This window comes from Hypomesus nipponensis, chromosome 19 (assembly GCF_054491055.1).
Source record: "Hypomesus nipponensis isolate SF chromosome 19, ASM5449105v1, whole genome shotgun sequence".
NCBI lineage: Eukaryota > Metazoa > Chordata > Actinopteri > Osmeriformes > Osmeridae > Hypomesus > Hypomesus nipponensis.
The window spans coordinates 15,599,162-15,623,261 of record NC_140379.1 but is presented as its reverse complement, the minus strand read 5'-3'; the positions used below and the strand labels follow the sequence as shown (position 1 = coordinate 15,623,261).

The window sequence follows — 24,100 nt, the reverse complement described above, 5'->3', positions numbered from 1 at the left end:
GCCAGAGGGGGCCCACAGCACTGGGAGTTAGGGCTCTAAAAATGGGGTTTAGGCCACAATGTTCACATGCTTCTCACATGTGTTTCCTTCATTTGTTTGAACATCGGCGCAACCAGTGCGGTGCTGTTGTGCATCGACATTGAGGAGATTATGAGAGGATTGATTAGATGGTGAAACAGCTTCTCAGTCATGCAGATTCCAAACTTAAACACATTCATGGCAGACTACAAAAGGAAAACCCTCATCACAAACATGTTGCTGTCGCTTTTGATCATTGTTGAAATATTCTGCTGCAAATTAGCTAACACTTATAAAGACAGATGTCACAACATGTGTTACCACATTTATTATCCCCTGCAATCCTTCCCCCTCTGCTGTCTGCCTCCTTTACCTTTACCAGGCCTGCTGTTGTTTACCCTCTCTCATCTTGTTTATCATTAAGCCCCAGATCACACTCCACACACCCTCCGCCATGGAGAGGCTGAGAGGCTGAGGAGCCAGGAGGCTGAGGCCAAGAGGCAGAGAGGCCGGGAGGCAGAGAGGCCGGGAGGCAGTGAAGCCGAGAAGCTGAGGCCGAGGGGCTGAGAGGCCGGGAGGCTAAGGAGGCACCTGCCCACCTCAACAACCTCCTACTGACTACTCCTTCCCTGCCTGGCTCTCTAGAACATTGTGCAACTGAGCAGAATATATCTCCCCTTTAATATTGTGTAACACAACTGGAGACAGGATTGCGCTGAGGATGGTACTTTAATCATACAGATACTTACAAACCCATGTACTGTATGGTGTCACAAATTTTTTACAATGTAAGAGATAGCAAAATGTTGTTTTTTATTATGCTATAAGAGCAATTCTTATCATATTCAGGTATTGATATGGATTAGAAAACAAGAAATTAACTTGGAAAAGGGAATTAACTTTAGATAAAGCAGTTACTGAGAGAAAAAGGTCATCTAATTAAACTAACATTGCCATTGCTTCATCTCTGGGTTCTTACAAGCACAACCCTGTGTGGAGCGGGACTGGCTCAGAGACCATGCTGTCCGTCAGCAGGACACTGAAGAGCACCACAGATCTACCGACGAGACAGCATTCCTTTGCTTTCAATCCGTTAACTTGAGAGCGGATGATTTGTGATCAACTATCAATATGTCCACAGATACCAGTACACTGTGAAACACAGAGAATGTGTGCTATACACACTGTACTTAGCATGTCAAATGCACACACAGACAACCCCGTTTCACGTTCCACAGACACACTCACCCACACACTCACCCACTCACACATTCTCAAACACGCATTCACAAAAGCACTAAAAGACAGCTAAGATAAAACTAACTGGTAAATAATTGTGTAATTGTGTGCTAATGGTGGTATAGATGCATAATGTGCCATATTGGTATGTCCCATAGATAAGAGGTGGCGACCTACCACACAAAAACGGTTATTATGAAAGAATAGTAGTTGTAAGTTGATGTTATGCAAACAGTCTTAATAAAGAGTGAACAATGCTCCAATACCAGTCAAATACCCGATCCCTGAAGATGACATGAAAATTCAAATTGCGTTCAAAATACATACAACAGGCTTTCTCTGCACCAACATGAGAGCACTAATTACCCTTCCTAAATAATACAAAATAATAGACCAAATATATTTTTTAATTCAATTTACAGTGAGCTAAATGAAATGAAAGACCACCCTTTCTTTGTTCTTGTTCACTGCTCAATGCACTGATCTTATATATTGCATTTGCCATAACATTAGGTAAGATGGGAGCTCTTGCAAAATAGTCATTTTTATGTAGCCTATTGAAAATACCGTTTTAATCTATCGTTAACTCATATTTCAGACCAAATTTATGTCTGGAATTAGTCTTTTTTGTAGATTTTAGCGTTGGGTAAATGTCAAGAATCCTTATATTCTTTAATTATCACATGTCCAGCCTCATCCTCTGATTTAGCAACAACATGGACATGAACTCTATCGTATTCTTATCATACTGCAATACAACAAATAAAAAATAAAAACTATAGCCTATTATATTTATTTTACAATTGTAACTAAGTGAAATGTCATCTATATGGATTTCGTGTGCAAGATGTAGTCAATTAAACACGAATAATGAGTCGCCTTACAGAGTTTGTCTTGCAACATGCGTCTGCAGATTTTGAACAGAGAGCGGGGTAACATTTTAATCCAGCTCGCCCCCGAGAAGAAGCGCAGCCAGTGAAGCATGCGGTTTCAGTATTCTAAAAAGCACTCCGAAATGTCGGAACTTACTGGCACCATATGCTTCAGAGTTGATATCTGTTTGCCTGGATCCAGTTCGGAAATGTAGCCTTCTTTACTTTTTGCAAAACCTCAATCGAGTTTCTCCGAAATCCACGTGCAGATAGTCCTGTAAAACAGATAAGGGAAAATTATATGACAGGCCATAATAAATTAGATTTGAATCTGAATCAAAAGGCATATTTAGCGATTATACTCAAAGCACCAATAAAAAATGAACCATGGACATGTTTTGGTTCCAGATCATCACGATAGTTTTATACTTTGGGTGTCAGAACTCTTTCAGGTCTGATACACAATAATGTCACACATATACAAATCAGCTTTATTATTGAAACATATGGCTACAAGTCTAAGTTTACACCTTTCATAAATAATATCAAAAATGTGGGGCAATACTGTAGTCTAAAAAGTGCAAACAATCAAGGAGAGAATTGATGAGGAAAGGTGAAAATTATTGTTAACAGCGAATGCGCTCTCGTGAAAGCGTGAGATGAAACAGTCTTGCAGTGAGCCCTCAATGCATTATTTTCTCCTCACACTTCTGACACAAGGTGAGTTCAACCGGCCGCCAGAGAAAAGGCGCTCATTGAGCCCCCAGACAGTGCCGAGTGTCCCTGTATAGCGATCAGGACAATGTGCTGATTTGGCAGTCTAATTATAAATGTGCCATTTAGACATCCATTGGGCTGCAGTGCCATCTTACCTTATGAGGAACTTGCACTCAGAGCTAACAGCAACTGTTCAAAACAAAATACCATTACGGGATCAACTTCTCCCCAACAGAGGGACAAGACGGAGGATTGTTTTTCACACAGCCCTCTTACCCAAGACAAGAACCTATTATTAGACATCGGGTTATTCTTACAGAATTGATACTCGGCTATGTTGGAAAAAATGGGGAAAAGTTAAGCGGTCTTTAATTAAGGTTTCAGATTCCGACAACTGGGAGGGCACAGCAAACTCATTGTATTTCAAAGAAAGGTAGCAATATTGCCCGCATTTGGTTAAGATGAGAGAGGCATACACGTGCATTACCTTCACTTCAAAATCCCTAATTTACCTGCATACTTTTTTTATTATTATGTTATCTTTATTCTCGCAGCAGTTTACAAGCTCTTTATCTAGAGTGACTGAGTCTAAATTTGGGAAACACCCTCACAATGATGGTCTATCTTCTCACAACAGGCAAGTTCACTCGAACTGTGCTCCCCTTGTCTTGTCAACACGCCAATCATATTTCTCTCAATCTTATAATCAAAAGGCAAAAATAACTTACACGTTTCAAGATCTTGTGATTAGACATAAAAATGTTATTCGTCTGCAAACTAAATAAAGTCATAAATAGGCAAATAATTAGCCTGGATGTTAAATGTAGACAAAATTGAATCACTAAATCCCGATTGGTGATTTTTTACATTGTAGAATTTAAACCAATTTGCCATTTGTTTTTTGTTTCCTTTTTCTTTAGTCGTGAGACTATTCACACCTGGCCATGGGCAACATGACAACTGCTCAAAACGCTCGACCGTGAAAATAATTACACCCATAATTACGGTTGTAGCTCACTTAGAAAGAAAACTTACTTTAGCCCCCCAAATAGTCCAAGATCACCGATTAATGTAGATTAGGAAAGGGAGCCTGTTTTTGTCCAGGTAGGCTATATTGTGTCTGACAGGACCAGTTTTCCGATGAGTTGTTGAATTTAATTTATGGCTCGTGCATTCTTTTAAGGTCAGTTCGCCTGACCTCCGGAGAAAGTAAAGACAGAGCAAATTCCCAAACTCCTGGAATAGGGAACAATTAATCCTCTCAGCTAACGGTTTCCCATGTATTCTATTTTAAAATTGTATTCGTATTGTGTGATGAATTATATTAAGGGCAAATAAAAAACACAGTACGGTCTAGACTACGTGAACGGGTTCAAATAAACTTGTGAAGCTCGCATCAAGAAACGCACGGGGGATAGAAACGGTAGGCTAGTCTACTGGCAAAACGCAAGCATTATCAATGAATAGTACCGCTTCGTGGACAAACGTGAAATTGCCTCTCTGAAGAGAAAGTTAGCTCACCGAGCACTAGTTTAACAAAAAAACACGGTTGAAAATAATTGCATTATTACTTGAAATTGAATATCGCGACTTTATTTGACTTAAAATCTGCGTCATTACAGCTGTATTGTGGACATCGTCTGAGTTTGCTCAGACCTTATGCTGTCCTCGCTGACGCACGCACGCCTCGGAATACACAACGGGTCCTTCCAACACCCTAAATTACACATAGCCTATAATGTAGGTAAGTGTATAATAGGCTACAAATAACCTAATGTTTTCGGCAAACCAAGGAATCACCGATTGCGGACTCGAGCAACGCTTTGCCTCCAAACCGGGACGGGCTAGTCCTCCCCGAGCGCTCCGATTTCGTGTAGTCTTCACGCTTCCATAGAAGTGACTGACTCGCAGGCTAATAGAAAATGTTTTTTTTTATGATATCCTAAAAGTAGATTATGTCAATCTAATTGTTAGTATTCTACACTAAATCATCAAATAGCTGCGCAACGTGGACAAAGCGGAAAAGAATACCATACTTTACATCCAAGGAACGAACTCTGTTGCGAACTAGTAAGAAATATGCTAAATAACGCAGTTTCATAAAATCTCTAAACAACAGGTTGAAAACTAAACAATTTTACCTTGGCAAAGTCAGTCAGCAGGGGTGACGCAGGTCCTCGCTGTATCCCGGTGTCTGTCTATTATATTATAAAATAATGATCACTATCTAGCGAAAGAGAACTAAAGTCTGCTGTTGTGTCCACGGGCCATATGAGGGGATCCCGTTCGCTCTATAAAGTTAAACTGACAAAACTGCAAGGAGCTTTTGTTGTTATCTATCCTCTTTATTTCCCCCTCTCTTGCTCTGAGACAACAGAAGACGATGGTTAGAGCTGTCAATCTTGGCAATCAATGCAAGCGGCCATGTCGCAAGTATTCAAAGCATTTCCCGTCGTGCAACATCAGAAAGTGAGTGGCCAGGGCATTGATCTGAGGAAGGCAAAGAGGCAGGGCTCCCCCTCCCAGACAAGGGATGCGCGCGCGAGAGAGAGGAGAGGGAGGGAGAGAGAGAGAGAGAGAGAGAGAGAGAGAGAGAGAGAGAGAGAGAGAGAGAGAGAGAGAGAGAGAGAGAGAGAGAGAGAGAGAGCAAGAGAGAGAGGGAGGGAGCTCGAGAGAGAGAAAGAAGAGCGGAGCAGAATAGTTTTTGATTGAATAATAATGACGGGAAGAGAGGTTGCTTTTGGGATTGATCAACAGCAACCAGCAGAAAAATATTCGGGATAGATATTTAGGAACATTTACAAGCCTTGAATCTGACGGTTTAGGCTTCGCAACACATTTTAAGCAACTGTTGTTGATTGACAGGATAGATAGTCTAATTAATAATCAAAGTCACATGTCAAGGTAACATACGACAATAATGCGTTTATAAAGTAAACCTGCAGAAAAGATTAACAAAATTATTCATTATTTTACAGAAAATGGATCAGAATAAATACATCTCACAATAGGCTGCACAGTGACCTGTTAGGTCAAATAGTCAAGGCCATTAACTATACGATTGTTATACAAATGCTAGAAGAGAACAGCATTATTTATGGTATGACGAATGTTACTACCCCACATGTAGCATAACATCAATGCTAGTTTTTAAAATATTTCTTATAGTAGTCTTTTTTTTTCTTCTGAAAGACTTAGGGGTATGAGTTTTGTTTTGACTGTTTGATACCACTGATAAACTGAACACAGTGCAATAGCACATAGCCTCCGTCTGGCATTCTGCCTCACTGGAATGCAAAGGTGTAGACAAGGTAAGCCAAACAACTCTTCCCTCTTTTTCAATGCTCTTCTAGGCATTTATTTGTCATGCACATGGGCAGTAATAGTACTCATAGTCAATGAAACAATATTTATAATCTTCTAATTAGGCATGATTGGCAAATGTCAAACCACTCATCATTTAGTGTCTATTGTCATGGTCCTCAGTCGCCAGAACCTTATTAGCCTACAATTTGCTTCACGGTGTAAAACGGACATGACTCAAACAATCAAAATGGGCTAAATTTAGACAAAAATAGACTATTAAATCAATCACGGATAAACGATTTACTTGATAGTATTAACACAAAAGTTGGAAAGAATAGTCTTAAAATGGCTTTCCTGAAAATGACATTCATTTTTTTATTCCATCGCTGTACGCTGCTAAGACGAAACGCTTTTAGGAAATATAGGCCTATTAATATAGTGCAGCATTTTATAAAAGTGACAGAACAATAGTTTTGACAGTCGGTTCAAAATGTGAAAATAAAAGGGAAAATAATACCGTACCTTACAGGCTTAAGCTAGCCTACACTTTTATCTACATGTAGCCTATTGGGTAGCTGTTTTGATGGCTGATTACGCAAACATTTTGTCAGCTGTCTAGGATTAAAAACAAAAGAAAACAATCGCTCTGCGATGGGCTACAGGTAGGCAAGCAGTAGCAGTAAGAACATTAAGTCAGGACCACTACTTATACAAGCTCTGGCGAATCACGCAGACTAAATTGCAGCATAAATTGACCCTATCATTTGTGAAATGCATCGGTTTCAAATTTAAATCGCAGTCGCACACACTCTTTTCAGTGGTTGATAAGAATACATTACGAGTACAAATGAAACGTAAGTGGGATATGAAACACGTCGAAATACCATGGAGAGAGTTTGTCTTAAACAACTTAAAAATGTTGTCAACTAATATTCCAGCTATACTGTAAAAGTTCAGCAAGATTCAGTACAGCCCGAACATTTTTAGTGCTCCTTCTGAACATTACATATTCCTTGAGAGGACAACAGATTAACTCGGTCTATACACAAATAATACAATGTTGTACTTACAATGGCAGGGAAAGAAGCTGTAGGAAATGATGTTTGTTAAGAGTCACATAGGGTAAGGAGGGGGGAGGAGAAGATGAGAGAGAGAGAAAGAGAGCGAGAGAGAACGAGAGAGACCCTTGCCAGAATAAAACCCATCCAAGCCATCTCTGCTCAGACTCTTGTCTGTCATTCATTCCTGCATTTTAAGATGCTCAAATGATGACACAATTAATTCGCCATGTGTCACATCTTCATGTCCTGTTTTTATCAGAGGTAAAGTATATTTCACGGGGCATTGCTTTTGCAAGACGCAACCTATTTTAAACTTCTATAGAAGTTTAGCCTACAATGTCAACGTTGTCTTTTCTATTCTTCTCAAATGCAAAACTCAATCAACTTAAATTAACTACAGAACCAAGGGACATAAATTTGACAAGATCGTGATAAAAATACGGAGGAAATGCTACATTAATTTTTTTTTTTAAGCTCATATATATATTTGTTAAGAAAGAAAATTAAAAAGTTTTGGTTTGAAATGGCCTGTTTTACTTTCACTTGGTGATGGTGGCTAAATTGTTAATTTTAAATGCGGTCAAACGGTGTCCCCTTAATTGCTATACCCATTAAGGCTGAGTTTCACTGAGCTATTAACTGATCTGACATTCCTATGGAATGTTAGAATATGAAAACTCTAAAGATGAATTACTAGGTCTATTTAGATTAACCTGTATCATGTGCTAATATGCTAAACATATCATAGTGAACTATGTTAACAATAAAGCCATTAATGATCTATTTCTTTCACCGTTATCGTATTATTATTTATTTATCATTTTTTGTAGTAGAGTCGTTTAATGAAGCTGAAATAGTGGAGATCGGTCTTGTCATTGTTTAACGTGCCTCATACGCCACCCTTTGGTAACTTTGAGAAATGCGCTCTTGAACTTCACAGTTAGTTTTCACACCAAAGAACAGTTTGTCTAACTGTATAACAGTGTTGTTTTGAGATATTTTATTCATAAACACATAAGTGAGGGTGTCAATACATGTACTCGGTAGTTGCCGACCTATAGTCTGTGAAACACTCAAAGGCAATCAATGATTTGCGTATAGAAAGAGTGAAACGTGACATTTATGCACAGTTTGTTATAAAACAATATAATAAATTTAATAAAATCATAACATGTCACATTTACTATTACAATATATAGGCCATTCCCTTTTATGTTAACCTAAAAAATATTAGACTCAGTACAATGTGAGATTTATCTATCAGATGTTCATAATAGACCTCAGACCTCACAACCCACCATATTGTCTGTTGTTTTGTGCTCGTTGTGTGTCTGGTCTGGTCTGTCGGAGCTGTGTAAGAAGCTTCTGTCCATCCAACATGTTGTGGGTAAGGCAGAAGCATAGATCACATTTGCATAGACTGAGATGCTTTGATGCATTTTGAAATGCAAGTCTAGCTCATAAATATTTGAAAAGGAGAGTGCATGAAAATCAACATTTTTGTTACATTAAATTAACATGTGTTCTTCTCCTGTTCTGCATGGTTAATTAGGAAACAGCATTCTGTCAGAGCTTATAAGGAGTATGATGGGATGGTGTGAGACGTTGGGTTGTCTCATGGAAACCACACTGTGTCTACTCAGCATCACTGCTGCATGCTTCTTATGAAGGAGCCTGGCTTGCAGTCATGGTTCTTCATGGAGTCCACTCTCGAGAATGTGCTGAATAGCAATGACATTCAGAAATCAGATACAAAAACAGACTACAATGTTTCACAGGGATAATAAATAAGATCTAGAAAATAATTTAATACCATTACTTATTACCAATTTATATATACATATATATATATATATATATATATATATATATATATATTTAAAAAAAGATTGTGTCACCAATGAGAATATCATCAGTGTTTTTGATACTAGACAATCTTGAGTGTCAAACAAATCTGTAAAACCAAACCAATTCTGTTGAGCATAACCTCCTAGACAGTGTCAACTTGATACAAGTGACAGTGTCAACTTGATTCAAGTGACACAGAGCACTGCAAGGTTGGTAGGACATTATGTTTGCATTCGTAGACTTTGAGTACAGCAGAGGACTCATAAAGACAAAACATAAAAAACTGCAGTCATGGGGCAGGAAACAGAGGCTGGAACCTACACTATTAACTTTTGCTGGTTGGAAAACCAATTCATTATTATGGTTTTTTGTTGCAAGACATAGTAATTATGTAGAATAGTTGCACGAGACAGACATGTTTGAATCATATTTGATCTTTGTAAAATATGATTTACACTTTTGAAGTTTGTGCATCGACCTTTTCCAGTTGAAATTTTGAACATAGTATTTGACACAAAAACTTCAGAAATGACATTGACATGGTCATTCCACACTTACTTTACCACTGGCTTCACAGGCAACTGGTTGATATTGGGAAAAGCAGTCTCTATGTGTAGTGTCCCTGAGATGCGTCTCACAATGTATTATGATCATGTGTAGAAAAGGAATGGCATCACATGACCCAACACTTTAAAAGTAAATTATGTATTTTATTTGTATATAGCCTATTAGCATTATTAGTTTTGTAGTGTACAATACCTATGTTACCACTGACCAAATATGCAGGCCGTTGAATTTATGACCGTACTGTAAAGTCCAGCTATTTATCATAACTGATAAGCTTGAAATGTGCATAGGATACATGTAGTCCTCCTTAAAACGTTAATTTTCTGATTCAGTTTTGCCAGAGAAATGTTTATAGAATACTATTAGAAACTTAAGTCATGAAAGTTCAGTGCTGTCTCACCTGGGATGTGTAAACTACAGTGTAATTCCCCATAATGATTTATTTTGGTAAACATTGCTCTGCATAATTTTGAAAGCCAACAATGCTCCCTTTATGTGCTTCCTTGGCCAGTTAGGTACTTTCCATGGCTGAAATAGTGAACGGTGCCCTGCGGTAACCACATTACAGATTAATAGTGGAGCTCTAAAGAGCAACCATGCAAAGTTACGGTCTACAGAAATTGTTCACTCTAGAACTACAGCATACTGTAACTGTACAGTAGCCATAATCAAGACATGGCCTAGGCTTCAACGCACATACACCCTTCAGATGACTCTCCAGTCTGAACGTGGACTAACCATCAATAACCAACATCCATAAAACCCCCACAATTAAATGATTAATGAATGCTAAGTTATGTAATTAACTAAAGCAACATTTGCATACATGCACATAATCAGTTTCCCAACTGGACCTTTAAAGTGGGACAGTCTGTTCCCATTAGCTGACCCAAATATCTTACTTGTCACTCTAAATTCCGTCAAAGTTTAGTCAGTATCTAATAATTCCTTTCAAGTGAACAGAGAACGATTGATTAATTATGTTGCAATGAGGGGAGCATCATGCTGTGTCTCTTAATCAACACATATGTAATGAAAATGAAATAAAGTACTCATGGACTTTTGCCCTTGTCAATATTTGCCTAATGATCAATGAGTAAATTAAGAATTCAGCAAAAAAAGAAAGAAATCATAAAAGGTTATTTGTTGTTTCTTCATCCATCCACAGTATTTCTCTTGCTGTATCTTAATCACAGATATGAGCATGCACGCACACACGCACACACACACACACGACTGAATTAAGTGGGTGGACTAGGGTTTGTTCACTTCCGTCTGTTTTCCAGTGCCAGGAGAGTGTTTCACCTTAATGTGTTATGAAAGGTGCAGCTGTTTGGCTTCCAAAGTTAGACGATAACTCATGGATCAAAGAGGATGCCCAAAGGCATTTCCTTCATACTCAAAAAGCCATACTGTAGGTATTGTTAATGGCTTGCACTTAAAGAACATGAGAGTAAGTCTTTGTTTTGTTTAACACAGCATTTCTTAAACACTCAAACTTAATCATTCATGTGTAGAGCATCTGTGTTTGATGAAGAGCTAATTGTAGCAAAGCGAAAGGGAATACAATAACGCAATAAAGCGTCTGGTTTCTCAATCCAGTTAAGTGTAACCTTACAGTAGGTGACTGATAGAAGAAGATAGAAGAAGCTGCAGCAAATTGTGGACATCACAGCTTTTCTCTGCCATTCTCTTTCCCTGTCTGTACTGTAGGCTTGTTTGAGAGAATATCCAGATCTTATTCTCCTCAATTATTGAGCATCTCACCACCCCTTATTAAATCATGTATATTGAACTTGAAATGATAAAAGAGCATAACGCATCACTTTATAATCAAATTATCTTTTGTATCGGATCTTTTGATTCAGCACACCTGCAGTTGGGAGTCTTGGACAACGAGCAAACCTACGATGTGTGGTGACAGGGCCAGACCAAGTCAGCCTGACCATCCTTTAAGAAAATCCCTAAATCATTCATGCCATAAAGAAACAGACTGCTGTGGAAGTTAAGTTGATCCTCAGAAGTGAAGGTTATGGGACACATCGAGTGTGGTCCCAATCTTATATTCTAACATTCTACCATTAGACCAGATAGATTGTTGTGCGACAAAAGGCACATGTTCTCCCAAAAGTACCCAGCAACAAGACAAGAGAGCCAACTCATGTCTCTGTGTACAATGGAGTCTTTCCATGATCCAGCAACGACTATTTAGTTAAGGATTAATGTGTGAGGCCTTGATTACGTTTAACAGAACAGAATTAGCATAATAAGGTCTATTTCATTCTCTTTGAAGTCCGGAGCATAGAATAACAAATGTATATAAACCAGCAGCCAAACGTCAATACATGGAAATGCCACAATTCTCTGTGGATGGTCTTGGGTGGATTTCTGCAAGAAGAGGGTGAAAAAAAAAAAACTGCCTGTTTATTGCAAAATAAGCAGAATAGCGGATGTGATGGGTATTCTTGCCACCAGGGCTAGCAGGCGCTCTGGGCCCCTCCACCCCCACTCCTGCAGATGGGATGGAGGGAGAGAGGATGTGGCAGCTCCCACAGTGGAGCTTGGGGAGGTGCAACCCCTCTCACAGGTGTTTTCAAAGCCCTCCGCACTGCAGACTAGGGTGAGTAATTACTCTCCAATTAAATATAAAGATCTCACAGGGGAGGGAGCTGCACACAGGCCCACTACTGGCTCACCAACCAGAGAAGCCTGCGCTGCATACTGCATTCAAAATGTAGGGCTTACGGCAGCTATCAATGTACAGAATTTCATGTCTGATGAATGTCACAGACGGATAAAACAATGAGCATCGACGGTCCAAATATTGGGGCTTTGTAGTCGTAAAGATCCCTGTGCGGAGTAACACTCTGTTTAAAAACGTACAGGAGTTCAATAGGCTACCATGTTTTACTCAAGAGGTTTTCATTACAATTGCATGGGGGAAAATCATGATTTAAAGATACGATTCTATGGTTCAGATAGGGTGTTAATACAAGCACACCTTGGTTGAAAATCTAGAGACACAGAATTAAAAATGCCCTTTTTAGATGGAAAAGCTTTGAACTAAAGACATGTTTCAAGGAGTTTTTCTGTATTGAAACTTCACCTCCTTTGAGCCTACTGAAGTTTGATTCCCCTTTTCAAATAAAAGAATGAAATTTAAGAGGTCAAAGCAATCAATAGAGATGTTCAAAGGGAATCCTTGGCGCTGTGATGAGGCCACATTTGTATTTTTCCTTTGTACATGGTTAGCATGAATAGAGGGTTATCATGCACTCTAGGAGTTTAAGATGAAGATAAAGGCTGCTGACAATTCTTTTTCTTCCCATGAAGATTTCAAAACAGAGTCAAACATGAAAAGTGTTACTGTCATCCATAGAATGTCTGTATTTCGAACCTGCCATTTTGAGTTATTCATACATGATATTTACAAGTGATACCGTAGTAATGTGTATGTATAAAACTGCTCTTGCTGAACATAATCTAACAACAAAACTTCTAATGAGGCAAAATACCATGTTAATATCTTTAATATTTACATTTAGAAATACTCATTGTGCAACCTGCCAAATTGATCCAGAAAATATTAAGTTAAAGGTTATTTTCTTCTGGATGTTGTAAGCAAAAATAAAGTTCATTTGGCAAGCTAATAAGAGACTGGCAGTGCTAGATAAACATGAACATCATATTTCAAGTGATTTGGTGTTTCAAAAAATTCATCAAATTCTGAATTTCATTCAGAAATTCATCTGAGCTCTGACAAAAATACAATCAACATGACACATGTTTAGTACCACATATTCATTAGGACCATCCGGATGGTGAACACGTTTGACATCTCTCTTCCAAAAAATACAAGTTTTCCAATTCAGACCGCACTGCAAGTCAAAGCAAAACATCCTCTTCATCTCAAAAATATCACTTTCAATTCCTCACAATGATACAGTTTGTTAAAAGTGCAATAACAAGTATAAAACCTTTTTTCTATTACAGTATTAACCTTTGTTACACACCTCCGAGTTAGTATGCACAGCAGCATCCACAGCAAAAGATCTCAATTTCCTCAGGAAAATAGTTACTTCTTTTGAGCTATTAGAAATGTATTACCAAGTCAATACTGCGTGTGACACAGAGTGCAGATTAGATGTTAGCTAGCGTTCCTCTATGGTTTGAACAGTAACTCAAAAACAAAAGATGTCCTTTTTTCTTTCTTTCCCTCGGTCTGTCTTCAAGAATCCAGGTTGAGTTGGGTGTTGTCATCTTGAATAACACCTCAGTGTCCAGAAACTGCTTTGGCTGAGGGCGCAAGGACAGGAAAAAGAACATGAGTCAACCAAGAACAAGCCAAATGGAATGATGCAAGGAGGTGAAAGACAACATATTCTAGTAAAAGTCAATCAAACAGTTGCACTAACATTGTGATATATGAATATGAAAATAAGATATATTCATACCAATTAAGTGAATCTCATTGTCAGTACGTGTGATTTTGTCACACCAGTAAAACATCTAGCATTGCTAATAACAACATGATTTGATTGAATCTTTCTGGTACATACGAGACTGCTACCATACAATGAACCGGTGAAAAGGTGTTACTATTTCCATGAAAAACCATGAGAATTCCACCTTTGCAATGCGTGACCAGCCCAAAAGCCAAGCTATGGTACCACAGGGTGACAGAGAGATTCATGGAAGGAAGGGATTGTACCTTACTACCTGGTGAACTGGTAAACATTGTCCGCTCTCTCTCTCTCTGTACAGACAGCATGTCAACATAGTGGGAGAAGTGTTTGGATTAAATACCACATACTCGACTCTTTCGATCACATCAGAACACCCTCAAACCAAAAACTGCAAACACAAGCATCGACACAGCATGCGCTACACGAATGAGACTGGTTCTGTGGTCAAAGGGCTTCCATACCTTACTGGACATAAAAGTGGTATCAGTGATCATTTGTTCGGTGACAAACGTTTCAAAACCCATGCCCACAGAACCATCTTCTGACCACTGTGACCCATCTCCACCCAACCACACACAGTGCCCCCACAACCCAGCAGCTAAGCTCAACACATGAGGGGTGTGGAGGTGTGTGTGTGTGTGTGTGGGCTTTATAACAAATACAGAGGAAGCACAGACACACACACACACACACACACACACACACACATACAAGCATGAGGAGACAAACACCCCAAACACAAGTAGCTGCGCAGCTGTTCAGGAGGGTTGCTGTTGGTGACGCTTCGTCCAGGATCCCCAGAAGCACCCCGTCCTTGGAGAGCCCATCCCCTGACCACAGTGGCGTCAGACAAGACAGCGCTAGCAGCATTGCTCCTACAGTTCCCTTGCACGAGTGGAAACAGCAGAGTCCCCAGCCCACAGATGGGAGGGCTAATTAGGAGCTGAGGAATACAGCTGTTCCTCCACCGTCAAGGTGCCAGGGCGAAAGGTGCCTCCCTTCTTTTGTTAATTACACACAATGCACAAGAAGGAGCATTTGTTTTACACCCCCCCCCCCTCCTCCCCTGCCAACCCCCTCCCACTCTCATCCACTGTGTGTACACGTGTTGGCAAAGGTACAAGAAACAATTTGCAGACAATTAACACAGTGGGGATGTGGTGGAAGCCTGCAGATGTGTAGCAGCTGATGATAATGGGAGAGGAAGGGGGTCCTCTTTGCGTGGCGAGGTGGGTCGGGCCCAGAATCACAACAGAGCAGGGAGCATGCAGAGAGGTTGCAGACACGCGCGAGGCCCCGCTCCACGGCGAAGGCGAACATGCTGTTAGTCCTTACTTTGTTTTTTGTTTTTCTCGCTGCGGTTAGACAAATGTGTAGTGAAATCCATTGCTTAGAGGAGGAGGAGGAGGGGGAGCCTGAGAAACAGGAGGAAGAGGAGGAGGAAGAGGAGGAGGAAGAGGAGGTGGGGGAGGAGGAGGAGGCATGTTGGGGAAGTTAGCCTGAAGTGGCACTACGGAGGAACAGGGAGAGAGACACAAAAGAACAAGAAGGGGGGAAGGCATTAGTCACAGGAGAAGATGAGGAGCAGTTCTCTGGTACACGCTTAAGAACAGAAGGTCACCAATTACAACATCCCTACAGTCACCTGCGTTCTACTACCATATACAGAGCTCTTTGATACTGCAAGAAGTACGTTAACGGCAGGGCCTATAGGTACACAGCGACAGTTTGGATGGCATTGGGTTTCTGTACCTTTAGGTTAGCATTATAAAGGTTTCCCACATAATCTTCCAGAAAAGTTTCACTTTTTTATTCACAGCCCACCCACACACAGCAGCTCTCTCCCTTTGACACCAAAGGTAGAGAGAGATGAGTTCCTGAGACAGCTTGGTCTTTTGACAGCTTGCCACTTACAATATTCTCAGATTTCTCAGTTCCTATGCAGGAAATACTGTTGTTGTTGACTTTCTGTTTTACAGTGCATATAAGGCTACAGAACATCCTGATGGATTGAGTGTAAGTCAGAGTGACAGGCTTATTTGGAAGAGTGAACCTGCCTGTCTGCCTGCCTGCCTGCCTGCTTGTCTACCTACCTGTCTGTCTGCCCACTCGCCTGCCTGCCTGCCTGCCTGCCTTTTTGCCTGCTTCAGAGTAAAGATGAAAAGTGAGCTGAGTGTCTTTTATGAGGGTTCAGAGCTATGTTCAAAGAGCCAGCTACAGGACGCAGCGAGAGGGAGAGAACCTGAGCAGGGTTTAACTGGATGATTGATCAGAACACAACATAGCCTCATCAAGACATTCCTCCCGTGTCTAGAATACGCCACACGGATGGCAATTAGCTCTCTCTGTGCTCATCTGATCTCCACTAATAAGGATTAATGTTCAGTGATTAGGATGAGCGTCCTGATCACTCAGCTCTTCGTCTACCCCTCCTCATCCCTCCGTCATCCGCCTGGCAGCCTTGAAAGCGAGCTCCTCCCTTCTCATCCAGAGGGTGTCAACGTGATGCCAGACGGATTTTACTGATATTGTCAGACACATACTTTTATGGCAGTGATTTCTGAAAGTGAGTGTTCAAATCGGAACGAAAAGCTAAAAGGAAGTCCTTCGTCCAAAGCAGACATATTTATTTCCAGTGACAGGTGATTGGCAGAGGGTATAAGGTCTGCGCTGTTCTGAGAAGACATTAAAAAGTCTGTTTGTATTATGGTGAGATAGGACCCAGATCTGCAGCACGTATATCATGTAGAAGTATTAAAAGTCAAAGAGTTTGTGAGAAGTAGAGAGAGAGGTAGAGAGAGAGGTATAGAGAGAGAGAGAGAGAGAGAGAGAGAGGTATAGAGAGAGGTATAGAGAGAGAGAGGTATAGAGAGAGAGAGAGAGAGAGAGAGAGAGAGAGAGAGAGAGAGAGAGAGAGAGAGAGAGAGAGAGAGAGAGAGAGAGAGAGAGAGAGAGAGAGAGAGAGAGAGAGAGAGAGAGAGAGAGAGAGAGAGAGAGAGAGAGAGAGGGGGAGAGAGTACTGTACCTACCTGCCACCTGTTTGCTCTTGAGGGAGGCCTCTGAGGCCAGGGCATAAGACATGGTGATAATCCTCTCCTGCTGCTGCAAGGCCGAGTTCAGGTTCACCAGCTCTGGCTTTGACACAGTCACAGGAGGAGCTAGGTTCTGGACGCTGAACACACACACACACACAAACACACATAGTTATTAACATCGTAAAAAAGGCTCTAAAGATTAAACAACCGGAGGAGCTAGGTACACACAGGAGAAGTGTTTGGAGTTAGGTACACACACACGCACACGGACACACACGCTCCCAGTAGTGCTCCTGAGGTTGTACTGCTCTGTACCTGGACTTGGCTAGGATGCTCTTGATGCGCTCCACCTTGCGATGGCGTTCCTCCAACTCCTGAGGGCTCAGGGGCTCCTCAGGCTCTGAGTCAATGTAACGCTCTGGGATACACACCTTCTGAGGCTTGGACAGCTGCACGCACACACACAAAAACACACACAAACTCGTGATAACACAGATGGAGAGGTCGAGTTTTTGTCCATATCGACTAAATCATTACAAGCGTGGATAACTCAGACTCTGATCTCCATCCTAATCCCTTGTTTTACTGTGAGGCCAATTGCCCATTCAGCCTGTGAAAAGATGGTCGTGTGGTAGTCGAGTTGTCAGTCGGCCTCTTTTGAAGGTGAGCAGGGCTATTTTGAAGGTCAGTCAGTCTATTTTGAAGGCGACTCGGTCTATTTTGACGATCAGTCAGTCCATGGAGAAGAAGCGACTGTGCTGCGAGGCAGGAGGGGTTGAAGGGAGCTGTCCAGCCAGGCTACTCTCTACCTCTTTGTTGAGGTCCAGATTGTACTCCAGGGGCTCCAAGTCCACCTCGCGGGTCGGCGTGGTCGCCGAGCGGAGGGTCAGCCACTCGTCCGAGTGCGAGCGCGGTCTCTCCCTGTGTTCGGCCGGTCTCTCCTCCCCCTGGACCACGCCCCGCGCCTCCTCGCCCTGCACCGCCCGCTCCAGCAGCTGCAGGTCAAACTCTTGCTCTCTCCTCCACTGGAGCGGCAGAGGAAACAAAACGTGTCAACCCCCAACACCCGCTGCCGCCGAGCAACGGCACACGGGTCGCCGACAACACGGTTGGTGTTGAAATGGACCCGACGCATATGGAGTATATTCCTCTTTAAATACAGAGCGCATGACTCGACATCAACATTGTTTGGGACTTACTGTTGGCAGAATTGGAGTTTCTGCAAACGTCAAATGTCAAAAGATATATCCCATGATTGATATATCCCAATAGATCTGTGTACTTTCAGTCACGTCTGTTAAGATGTGAGAAGTGTCCACGTGTTGCATGCATGCACACGAATGATTCAACAGACAGATCAAACACATGAGATGCACGGCAAGGCCTTCAACGTGGCTTCACTTTAGCATGTACGGGCATTCATCAATGACCGAGGATGTTGTCTATGTGCTCGGCAGCGTGGAGAACATCAATCCCGTGTTCCCGGGACCCAGCATGCAGCACCAGTCCATCAACGCAGTGATTCGGGAGGAGAGCGGGATGTCGAGGAAGAAAGAAAACAGGTGGATGGTGAGGAGCGGAAAGGAGGATAGGGAGAGGGAAAGAGAGGGGTCCATCGACACTCATTTACATCTACAGTGAGTGTTGCTTCTCCCCAGGCGACATTGTGCTTACTGGACAAAAATAAAGAAACAGCCCACTGCAGGGATACCTCAGATACATATTTATAATACAAGTATGGAGAAGAAGAAAAAAACAACATGGCAAGCATGCATTTATTAGCAACGTGTTTATTTTATACGTATTTCTTTGCAAACCTCTACATCAAATAGAGTGGGAGGCCTAGCATCTGGTACTGTATTAGCAGATAAACAGATCATTATGAACCGTATGGTTTTAGTTTGCAGCAGACTGCAGATGTGCTGGAAAGGGGCACGTTTACACACGTACATGCACATGAGGCTTCCTTTCACATGGTTACGGCCCCTCCTCAAACAGGAGGGCCAGAGACTAAGGTGCTCCAAGCACCGGGCAGTCGACAGACTCTTACAGCAGCAAGACCATCACGGTGAGCCGTGCTTCATATCAAACACACTCCAAATCAACAGTAGTTTCTTTTAAACGTATTTCAGATACATACTGTCTGCAAGGGGTTGTGAGAGGATTTTTACTTAGAAGCACAATGAGGCCTGGTTAGAGATAGCTACAGTGGTAGAGAGGAGTGTAGTAGAGTAGAGACAGGGGTGTGGAGGGGGGGGGGGGCATTAGTAACAGAGGGGTGAAGGAGCCACAGGGGGAACAGTAATAGCGCTGCCGCCTGCAGACAGAGAGATCAGGGGAGAGGGGAGTGTCAGCTGCAGCGCGCGTTGACAGAGGTGTCTCTGCAGAGGTGTCGCCAACGCAGAGGTGAGAGGGGTGGGGGGGGTGGATGGGTGGGTGGGTGGGGAAGTATGCTACAGGAGAACTAGCACACAGCGAGAGATGATGAACAAGTTATTGATACATCTTGATTTTATCTCGGAGGTTATTCATTGGAGTAGTGAGGTTAATCACAAAAACCACATCACTGCAGTGGATTCCATTTCTTTACCGACAGTCAGAAGAATCCTGTAAAGATGTCCTGCCGTAAGCTATAATAGGTGTGTTTAAACATTTTAATTAACGGTGACACACGGCAGCGCCCTGTCAAGGCCATGTTTAATCAGAAGCTCCTTGTTCTCGTTCAGAAGCTCTCTCATTCACATTCTCTCTCTCTCTCTCTCTCTCTCTCTCTCTCTCTCTCTCTCTCTCTCTCTCTCTCTCTCTCTCTCTCTCTCTCTCTCTCTCTCTCTCTCTCTCTCTCTCTCTCTCTCTCTCTCTCTCTCTCTCTCTCTCTCTCTCTCTCTCTCTCTCTCTCTCTCTCTCTCTCTCTCTCTCTCTCTCTCTCTCTCTCTCTCTCTCTCTCTCTCTCTCTCTCTCTCTCTCTCTCTCTCTCTCTCTCTCTCTCTCTCTCTCTCTCTCTCTCTCTCTCTCTCTCTCTCTCTCTCTCTCTCTCTCTCTCTCTCTCTCTCTCTCTCTCTCTCTCTCTCTCTCTCTCACTGTAATGTTGTAAGTAACATGTAAGCCAGATGTAGAACAAATTAGTAACAGCATGCACTGTTAGAGCAGCATGCGTGTCAACTCACCATCATGCGGAGTGTGTGTGTGACTTAGTGTGTGTGTGTGTGACCGCGGCGTCGCTCTAACGTACTGAGCCCAGGTCCGCGGAGAGCGGGCGCGAGGAAGAGGAGGCGTGGCGGGCCAAAGAGGAGCCGTGACGGTCGCCCTGGCTCAGGGTGCGCTTGCGCTGGCGGACCAGAGCCTTCTGGTGCCTCTTCATCCTCTCCAGCTGCTCCTCGGCGCTCATCCTCCCCCTCAGCTGACACTGAGCAGGCTCCCCGGAGTACAGGCGTTCCAAGGCACTCTTTGGTCTGTCCTGAGACAGGAGGCGGAGGGAGGGAGAAAGGGAGGGAGGGGGATGGGAGGGAGGGGGATGGGGATGGGGAGGGAGGGAGGGGGTTGAGGAGGCAGGAACGGGTGAGGCGAGCGAGTGAGAAAGCGAGGGAGGAGGAGAGAGAGGGAGGCAGAAGGGGAAGGATGAGGGAGAGAAGGGAGAGAGGGGGGGGGGGTTGAGAGAGGAAGAAGACAATCCCGGATAGAGAAAGGAGTAGTGATGGAGGAGAAGGACAGGGAGGACAGAGACGCATGGAGAGTGAAAGACAAGTCAAACACAGGAGAACACGTTCGTCTCAGTAAACTAACCATTCAGAAACAGGAGCACACCGCACAAGAAGTTACCGAAGGAGGTTTCAGCTAATGGCATAATCAAAACTCATTTCATGAGCAGGGTGCAGACTGCCTGGAAGCCCTTCACAGGGGGTCAGGGGTCAGGTCTGGGTTCCTCACCTTCAGGCCTGAGGCTGCGGAGGCTCCTCTTCTGAGGGTGACGTACGAGGAGATGTTTGTGGACTGATTTAGCCTCGCAGAGGAGCCAGACGGCCCTGAGATGAATCCAGAAAAACACCAGTCCAAACATAGCACCACAGACAGCCTGGCTCGTTGACTGGCTGTCTTAACAACATGTTTTCTGCACCTCTTGAGTCAACGAGTCGATGAAAACAAGCTGTTTACCAAGATTCTACTGAGGAACAAGATATGTGTGAAAGTATATGTGCGTCACATGTCTGTGTGTGTACGTGTTTGTGCATGTCTGCATGTGTGTGTGTGTGTGTGTGTGTGTAGGTCTAGCACTGTCTCCAGCCCCCTACCTCTGCTCGGTAGTGTCTGGTAGCCCCCGTTATGACCCAGCGCAGCCATGCCCATGTGGCCAGAGACTGCTCCCACTCCCAGCAGCTCCGGCTCACTGAGGAAGGGCCTCAGCTCCACCTGGAACCCCAGCACAGGTCACAGGTCAGACACACACACACACACTTAAAGACACACACACACACACACACACCTTGTCTCCATTGATGCACTGGCCTATCTCCCTGTCCCTCTTGCGCTCGTCAGACTGCCGCTTGAGGCCTCGGACAGAAGTGTGTCTGATGACGGTGCTCTCTCTGGGCAGGGGGGGCACGGCGGGGGGGTTCTCCTCAGGACTGTACAGCTGAGGTAGGGGGGGCCTGGGGGGGACGTCCTCCTCACCCTATGCTCACACACACACACACACACACACACACACACACACAACCAATCAGAACACATGGCACCACGCTCACCAGAACACTCAATGGTATATTCGTCATTGACATTAGCAACCCTGTTTCATACACGACACATTATTGTGCGATATTAAAGCCCTCTGATTCATATATTGAGCGCTGATGCAGGATTCAATTTCAGCAGCCAGCCTCGTCGCAGTGACGTGTTCCTCAACTCGTGGAACACCCCCTCTCCCCTCCACAGTCCCTACGGGGGCGATATGGTGCAAGCATGGTTGTGTCCACCCACCACTCGGGGCCCAGTCCTGGGGAGGGCTGCTGTGTGCTGCAGGGCCGCCTGGCTGGGGCTGGAGGTCAGCGTGGGGGTGCTGGGGCTGAGGTGGGGGCTGGAGCTGGGCAGCTGGGATAGTCTCAGCTCACCCACAGACGGACTCCCGGACAGGGAAGGCACGGTGGACGAGGACAATGCTGAAGGCACTAGTTTCCTCTCTGGAGACGTGAGACAGACATGGACATGCTGTGCTGTGCTGTACTTCACTCATGGAGTAGTTTCACACGGTGGAGTTCAGGGGTTAGAGCATCTGACTGAAGAGGTCTCAGGTTCAAATCCCCCTCCTTAGCATCTGATAAATGTTTTCTTTGTGAATGAATACATAGTTATGCTTTATGTATTATATATTTATGCAGTACCAGAGTGGACATGTGGAATGGGAAAATATGTCGAAACTTTTGACTGGTACTGTACGTGATGTGAACAATCTGATACTTTTCCAACCTGTGTTTTGTGTGTGTGTGCATGTGTATCTGTATCTGTGTGTGTGTGGGGGGGGGGGTGTCTGTGTGTATGTGTGTGTGTGTGTGTGTGTGTGTGAGTGTGTACAGTACCTGCCAAAAGTTTGGACACATGGGAAAATGTGTCCAAACTTTTGACTGTTTATATATATATATATATCAATATATACAGTATACGTACAATGAATGTGTATACAGTAGTCTCTTGAGCTAACAGTGGTTACCAACACAAAACTCTGGGTGAACATACGGAGTCACCACGTCAGCCTGTCATTCAACGTGTACACAGGTAACAGTAGCAGCCTACATCCTCCATCCCCTGGGAACCCAGCGGTGAGCAGTGTCACGTCCCTGATGTGTACCTTGGTCAGCAGCCCCGTGCGTGTGGGTAGGAGCAGGCACTGGCCTCCTCTCACCTGGGTTGGTCACAGAGGATATGGTGACCTGGTAGTTGGCTTTACTGGAGCTGAGGCCAGCGATCACATCCTCGATTCGCCACAGTTCTCTCCTCACCTCCGCTTTCTCCTGCTGCTCACACACAACCACACACACACACACAACCTCACATATAATTGCCAATGGTTCCTTTGAATTTCACCCTTTCCCGTGGGGGCGACAAGCTTGTTCCCACACACGCCCATTCATCTGAGAGCACGACCATGTGTGAACAGTACGCTTCGCCTGGCCATGTGCCTGGCTGTGTGTGCGATCATGTACGTGTTTGGTGTGTGACCGAGCCTGTGTCTGTGTGTGCCTGCGTCACTGTGTCTGTGTGTGCCTGCGTCACTGTGTGTGTGTGTGTGTGTGCGATGGTTGCTGTGTGGTCGTGCTCCTGACCTGAGTAAGACCAGTGCGGTTCATATGAGCCTCCAGAGCTGACCTCAGCCAGTCAACATCTCTCTCCAGCTTGCTGTACTCGTTCCAGGCATTCTCCATCTCCTGCTCAAATCACACACACACACAAAGAGCAGAAACAAAAAATGTACAGTTGGTCAGTCCAACCACAACCAAACCCATTTTCTCACAGTACCAGAGCCGCAACGCTACACAAGCCTGCAAGGACCCATCGACCCAGGGAAGGCTTGCTGTGTCCAGCACTCAGGGGGGGAGGGTTATCAGTCTTACCGTGGACACCTGAGAGATCTCAGCTCGGATGTGCACCACGTCCTCCTGCAGCAGCCTCTGTTGGTAGGCGATCTTCTCAGCGTGGGCCGGCTGGTCCTGGTACTGCTCCATCTGCTGGTGGGACACGTCCAGGACCTCTTCCAGCTTATCCTGGACCAGGATACACACAGAGACACAGTGCTGTCTGATCGGGGAGGTGGAAGCGGACATCCGTTGCGTGTGTGAGAGGAAACTTAAGCAGCACACTCTGGCATAACCCCCCCGCCCCCCTCGTCCGTGCACACCTTGTCCCCCTTCAGGGTTCGTATCCTGGCCTCCAGCTCCTGAAGGATCTTGTCTTGTTCACACAGTCGACTCAGCTTCACCTAAAGA

The 24,100-nt window shown here is 43.8% G+C and overlaps 2 protein-coding genes across 2 annotated transcripts in view; both read right to left on the bottom strand.

Moving 5' to 3' along the window:
* The window catches only part of sox6 (SRY-box transcription factor 6), a 151,727-nt gene extending 147,525 nt beyond the window's left edge, over positions 1-4,202 (bottom strand). Inside the window, exons 1-2 of the mRNA XM_084682643.1 lie at positions 3,882-4,202; positions 2,287-2,404 (exon numbers count right to left, since the gene is read on the bottom strand). The gene's annotated coding sequence lies outside the window, so the exon portion shown is untranslated. The remainder of the gene's footprint in view (positions 1-2,286; positions 2,405-3,881) is intronic.
* Positions 4,203-13,142: 8,940 nt separating this feature from the next.
* plekha7b (pleckstrin homology domain containing, family A member 7b) overlaps positions 13,143-24,100 on the bottom strand; it is a 72,511-nt gene continuing 61,553 nt past the window's right edge. Inside the window, exons 17-31 of the mRNA XM_084681927.1 lie at positions 24,013-24,093; positions 23,729-23,878; positions 23,441-23,542; positions 23,020-23,131; positions 22,101-22,300; positions 21,607-21,795; positions 21,416-21,533; positions 21,054-21,148; positions 20,359-20,583; positions 17,939-18,154; positions 17,445-17,578; positions 17,124-17,266; positions 15,430-15,604; positions 14,340-14,384; positions 13,143-13,924 (exon numbers count right to left, since the gene is read on the bottom strand). Coding sequence (XP_084538053.1) covers positions 15,456-15,604; positions 17,124-17,266; positions 17,445-17,578; positions 17,939-18,154; positions 20,359-20,583; positions 21,054-21,148; positions 21,416-21,533; positions 21,607-21,795; positions 22,101-22,300; positions 23,020-23,131; positions 23,441-23,542; positions 23,729-23,878; positions 24,013-24,093 — 1,914 coding nt within the window. The 3' untranslated portion in view covers positions 13,143-13,924; positions 14,340-14,384; positions 15,430-15,455. The remainder of the gene's footprint in view (positions 13,925-14,339; positions 14,385-15,429; positions 15,605-17,123; positions 17,267-17,444; positions 17,579-17,938; positions 18,155-20,358; positions 20,584-21,053; positions 21,149-21,415; positions 21,534-21,606; positions 21,796-22,100; positions 22,301-23,019; positions 23,132-23,440; positions 23,543-23,728; positions 23,879-24,012; positions 24,094-24,100) is intronic.